We start from the raw sequence: 6,000 nt of genomic DNA, 5'->3' as shown, positions 1-6,000 counted from the left end.
GTAAAAGTAGTTGAAGAGAGATGAACTATAATTTCTGCACTTATCTTCTGTCTAAGAGCAATAATATGGTCCAGACTGAAATATTTCAACAGCCACTTGACGGACTGAGGTAGACGTTCGTGCAGATAATATTCGTGGCATGTAGAGAATGAATCATATTGACTGTGGTTGTATCCTGACCTTTCTTTTAACACCACCATGAGGTTGACATTTGTGATTTCTAGTTAAATGTCTCGGGGGGGGGGGGGGGGAGTGCGTCATAAAAGTGTGTCCAGACACCTACGTGCCCTCTGGAGGAAATGTAACAACTATGGTCATCCTCTGTTCATCCACATCCATTAGATTTAAACTTCCGTTTGTCCAAGTTGTAGTTTGCGTGCAGTGGCAATTAATCTGAAGAATATTTGATGATCCAACAAGCAGTTCTGATATAGTATACTGAAGCTTTATCATGAGTTCAGGCAATTTGAAAAGTTCCAATTTGGGAATGTCCCTCATCCTAGTAGACAGTGTTCACATGACGAAAACAAACAGGCAACATGGCCACCCCCCAAAAAAAATGTGCATTCCCCAACTCATTGGTCAGAAACTTCCCACTTCCCAGTTGCTCATGAACCATAACCTTGTAATAAAGTAGCTGTTTCTTTTCCAGAAGTAAAACATGTTTCTCTGAGACCCAGTAAGGTGCAGCTGAATGTGACCTTCACACTGCTGCATACGTTGCTGTCAAGTCTACCTCGCTTAAGATGGGTGTTGGAGTGCATCATATTTATGTATGTGTTTTTTTGTGTGTGTGTGTGTGTGTGTGTGCATGCAAACCCTCCTGTCCTGATCACAGATGGGTTACAACTTCCGTCAACCATCTGGCATGTCATGTCATCTCCCTTTTTGTAAAGACAGAGACACAATAGCCCCTGTCTCTATTGTCTGGTGTCAGCTTCCTACTACAAAGTGTTCGCACTACAAAGTAAAACACCGCAGACCACTAATCATTAACTCCAGTCAGAGATCAGGCTGAGGGCAGTGGGGCCAGTGAAGGAAAATGTGGATGACGATTTACCTGTTAAGAGAATTTGAAACCAAAAAGTCGATTGGGAGTGTTATTGGACTTCTAATTCTTTTAGATTTATGTCAAATATATTGAGTTTCACTGTCTTTTCTTTTCTCTGGTTTAACTGCAGAAAAGAAGTCCAGATTTATATTGTCTCCAATTGAAAGGCTTTTTATTGTACTATAGTAAATCCAAACAACACCATAGAATGCAGTAAGCGTAGCTGCTGAGCAATGCAGTCGTAACAGGAACAATGCAGCTTTAACAATCAATAACAGCTTAAGCAATACGGCTAGAGTATCAATATGTTGAATTAGTTTTACAATTCAAGACTCCCCATGAAGGAATTGATAGATTGATAACAGTATCACGGTTAGTGCATTGCTAAAGGTGACCTTTATTTTATCATTTTGACTGAGCAGGCAGCAGTTTCCCATGAGGCAGAGAGAGATAGCTCGAGATGCGAGCCTTGATTTAATTTCCTGACATAATATTCGGAGCCACTCAACAGACACTGCGCTTCCAATGAAGGCGCTGAATTACAATCACACCCTCTTCATTTCAGAACCCTTTCTTATGGCTGGCCATCATCTGAAAAAGCTGAATGAGTGTTGGGATGCCGGCTGCTTTTTTTTTAACATTAATGATAGGCTTTCAGTCTTGTGGTTAGTGAGAGAAGCATATTGAGCATGCAGTGCCAGGGGGAAAAGTCTGATTTCACCTTCAGTAAACACCTGACTTGGATTTAAACAGGTTGTTAGCAGCCACTTAAACTTTGTTTATTTTCTTCCTGTCCATAGGTACGACCCGCCCCCCTCGAGACGGAGAGGTCCCAGGAGTGGATTACAACTTCCTGTCTGTGGAGGACTTCTTAGAACTTGAGGAGAGTGGTACACTACTGGAAATAGGAACGTATGACGGTGAGGATGATGACAATGACAATGATTATAACTGGCACTTCATGTGACTCATGTTAAGCGCAGGTGTCCTCATTCTCCACAAACATAACGAGCGTCAAAATGTATTTTTTCCAACATGCAGGCCGGCTGTAGGACCGTGCACTCAGTTGATTCTGATTAGACTGTGCATGATGAGGGGAGATGCATTCAGGAGACAGCAGGTCACTCCACATCTGCCCCTCTCACTCTGATTAGGACAGCGTTGTGCAGCGCTAAGTCTCACTCTGACACAAACCTGTGTGTGTGTGTGTGTGTAAACATGTGTGCGTGTTTGTTTGTGTGGCTGTGTCTTGCGCAGGGCTAAGTCTGATTTGTGTGTGTGTGTGTGTGTGTGTGTGTGTGTGTGTGTGTGTGTGTGTGTGTGTGTGTGTGTGTGTGTGTGTGTGTGTGTGTGTGTGTGTGTGTGTGTGTGTGTGTGCGCCCGCTTGTGTGAGTGAGTGATTGTGGTCATGGGGCTGGGAGAGAATGTTACGACATTAATCTGCTTGGCACCAGTTCTGCTGTGTGTTGGCACGTTTCTCCATTTCATGCAGACAATGTCAAATACCTGTCCACAGGAGTCTGTGGCCATCCAGACAACTGGAGAAAGAACAGATTATCGATTCAGAGTAAAAAGATTTTTATTGGATATATGTTTGGATGAAAAATGTGTTTGATTGTATGTAACTTTTTGAAAGTATTTCCTTGGGAAATGTTATCTTTTTTATTTATTTATTTTATTTGATAGTAGCCTAAGAATAGAGATATTTTTGTTCACTTTCTGGGGTAAAGTTGGATGAGGAGGTCCATACCAGTCACATGTCGGTAAATATGAGCTGGTTAGCTTAGCATTAAAAAAATAAACAGCTTACCTGGCTGTGTTAAAAGGAAACAAAAGATTAAAGTTTGCTAATCATTTATCTTGTTTGTTTTAGGAGCGATCACGCTAGCTGTTGTCCCCTGCTTCCAGTCTAAATGCCATGCTAAGATAACTGGCTGCACTGGATCTCATTAAAATTTCTGCAAGAAAGTAATTAAGCATATTTTCGCCCGGCAACCAGCAACAAATCCAGTAACTAACTGCCCCTGGCCAAAAAACTCACATATCTCTTTTACCCTTTAGTTTTTGGACAGGTCAAACAAATGAGATCTAAAAGATTATTAAACTAGCTGGTTGCTGTATTTTGTTAGCTATGTTTAGAGCTATTTTTGCCGTTTCCCATCTTTATGCTGAGCTATGATAACTGGTTGCTGGCTCAAGTTTCATATTCCATTGACAGAAATAAAAGTGCTTTCCATCCTTTATTGATTGTCATTTAAAAATGTTAAACTACTGATTGAACATTGCCATTAAGTGGCATGCATTAGACCTTTAGGCTACCATGGCACCTCTTTCTCATGTATTTAGAAAAAAAAAAAAAAATGGACCCATGGTTGTTACAATGCCCCCAAAAAATAACTTGTTTGCTCCACTGACAAATAAACAACGATTTCAGGCTGAAAAAGCTACTAAAACAAGCTGCGTGTTGTGAGCTGATCCATTGTGTTGTTCAGTATGCTTTCAGAGTCCAGTACATAGCTACAGCCTCGAATACAAACTACAATTGTTTTGCTTTCCCAACAGCTGCTTATTTCCACGATTTGTAGTCACATTGTGATCCAGCTTTATGTCTCTTCCTCTGAGCGTAAGATCAGGAGGTTTCATAGATCCTCTGCCTGCTATCTCCGTCCCCTGCTCTGCTTGTTTTTATCCCCGGCTTCCTCTCTCCTGTCTCTGTTTCTCCTTCTCCCTCCTTCTGTGTCTCTCTCAAGCATGCTAATGTCCTTCTTGTTGCCTAGGTAACTATTATGGGACCCCCAAGCCGCCAAGGCAGCCCATCATTGGGACAGTGATTCTCAGTGATGCAGGCTCCCATCAGTCCACCCCAATACGCACCAAGTCCTACAATGACATGCAAAACGCCCGCGTAGTGCCTGCTGACGACGATGATGACGACCAGGCCACTGAAATGAACAACAGTTTTACAGGTGAGGGCGTCGCTGCACCTCTCCAGCCTCTCTCTGCTAGTTGAAGTTTCTGATTCTGCAGCTTTCTTGCTTCTCTATCTGTGCTGCTGTGTTTGTACTCCTTCGGAGGCTTATTTAAGAGTGTCTGTGTGTACATGTGTGTGTCCAAGTTTAGGAATACAGAAGGAGACAGATAATGTGTGTATGTTTATGAACCTCTCCTCTGTTGTACGGTGATGGGTGTCTGGCGGTTACATCATGTCTTTGTGATGCTGATTCCTTCTCCGTGAGCCTCTAAACACTGCCATCTGCCTGTGAGGAGGGGTGTAGTGGGGGAAGAAGTAGATTACAGGCGCCACTCAAAATCCATCATATTCTCATCATGCAACATCCGTCACATCTTTCCCTACACCTTTCATGGTTGAAATGCACTTATTGTAAGTCGCTTTGGGTAAAAGCGTCAGCTAAATGAAATGTAATGTAATGTAATACACCTGTATTTTAATGTATCTGTACTTTCTAACTGAAATACTTGTGGCATGCCTTCACTAACTTATGCCTGCTACATGTCTAGAGAGGTGTTGTATGTTTGTAAAGTAATTCCATAATATAAATTCAAAAAAAGAAAACAAACGACATTACGAGATTTTAAAGGCAAAGTTTCCCGTCCTTTCCTCTCTTATTAAAGCTCTATCCTGCTCTGACTGAAAGAGACGGTGTGTTTTTTTTCCCTCTCTCTCGATGCTGTGAATCTATGCCCTCTCTGTGTCCGCCTGCCAGGCTGCCAGAGTGTTGAATTTGCATTTGATCAACCCTGAAAGGCCTACGGAAGTGGCGGAGGATATCTGGCCAGAACTGTGGAGCGAATGGGAATGGGGGTGGGGATAGCTAGCTGTAAGAGAAAGAGGCTTATGGGTTGAGAGGTAAAACGGGTGGGGTTCAAATTGAGTTTGGGAAAGACTGTTGCTGGAGGAATTAGCATATTCCTGTGACCCTTTTCATTGCACTGGAAATGGGCGGGAGACAAACTTAGAATAGGGGGAAGGGAAACTGCTGGGAGTTTGGTGTGGTAAAAGCTGCATATGTATTGCACCTGCTCTCTTCTTGCATGCACCAGACATAAACTGTTTTTGTTCTTTTGTTTTGTCATTGTTGTTCCATGTCGTACTTGTTGTGTTACCCAGGATCCTTAGTGCGTAGTCTCTTCCCCTCTCCTTTGTTGTGCACAGGTAACCCTAACGACCAGGACGAGAGCCGCGGCGGCATCCTCCGGCCGTACCCTGCACGTGATAATGCTCTATCCTGTGCTCTGAACAATGCGCCCACTTCCACCGCAGAAAGCGGGCAGCAGACCCTCGCAGAACCGCAGGTCTCCCCAGAAGAACCGCTGGGACCGCTGCCTGAAAACTGGGAGATGGCCTACACTGAGAACGGAGAACTTTACTTCATAGAGTATGTATCAACAACCTGCAACACGCAACAGTTTAATCCGTCTTAGTTTTGTCACTGCCTGAATAAGCATTTGTCACCATAGCTCATGCTGTAGTTGTTTTCTGTATTTTACCTGCACTATAATCCCTTTTGTGCGTCCAGTGGCTTGTCTTCCCCCATGATTTGGTTTTTAGGCCTCCCCAGCCAACCTGCCCAGCCCCCTGGGTGCCACTGCTTTCCTGTTAATCCCTGCATGTCCCGATCTCAAAAGGAGATCACATCCTGATCACCTGACTACCTCCACCTCTCTGTCCTCTCTGCAGCACGGCAAAGGCACACCACCAGGACATGGCTGTGTGTTTTCAGAGCTTGTATGTTCATTTCTGCTATCACTGAATTACAGTATGTTTCTGTTTGACAATAGAGGGAAAAAAGTCAGGTTGTTTATTGTTGATGTCCTGCCTGTGTCGCTCTATTCTTTTCACTTCTGTTTGCAGCAGACGCCTTCTGTCCTCTGCAAACTTGCTGACGTGTTTTTTTTTTTCTAATTCTTATTGAGGCTTTCGTGCGCCC

General features: G+C 43.5%; 1 protein-coding gene across 1 annotated transcript in view; it reads left to right on the top strand.

Annotated features, from left to right (window-relative positions):
* The first annotated feature begins 1,855 nt into the window (after positions 1–1,855).
* The window catches only part of LOC138636199 (membrane-associated guanylate kinase, WW and PDZ domain-containing protein 1-like), a 38,487-nt gene continuing 34,342 nt past the window's right edge, over positions 1,856–6,000 (top strand). The window contains exons 1-4 of the mRNA XM_069724091.1: positions 1,856–1,971; positions 3,829–4,017; positions 5,181–5,448; positions 5,751–5,798. Coding sequence (XP_069580192.1) covers positions 3,942–4,017; positions 5,181–5,448; positions 5,751–5,798 — 392 coding nt within the window. The 5' untranslated portion in view covers positions 1,856–1,971; positions 3,829–3,941. The remainder of the gene's footprint in view (positions 1,972–3,828; positions 4,018–5,180; positions 5,449–5,750; positions 5,799–6,000) is intronic.

This window comes from Brachyistius frenatus, unplaced genomic scaffold, assembly GCF_029030835.1.
Source record: "Brachyistius frenatus isolate BFR_SWC_R1_liver_20210118 unplaced genomic scaffold, ASM2903083v1 Contig_6, whole genome shotgun sequence".
NCBI lineage: Eukaryota > Metazoa > Chordata > Actinopteri > Embiotocidae > Brachyistius > Brachyistius frenatus.
Note: the sequence above shows the minus strand (reverse complement) of the source record. Positions and strands in the feature narration are given on the sequence as shown.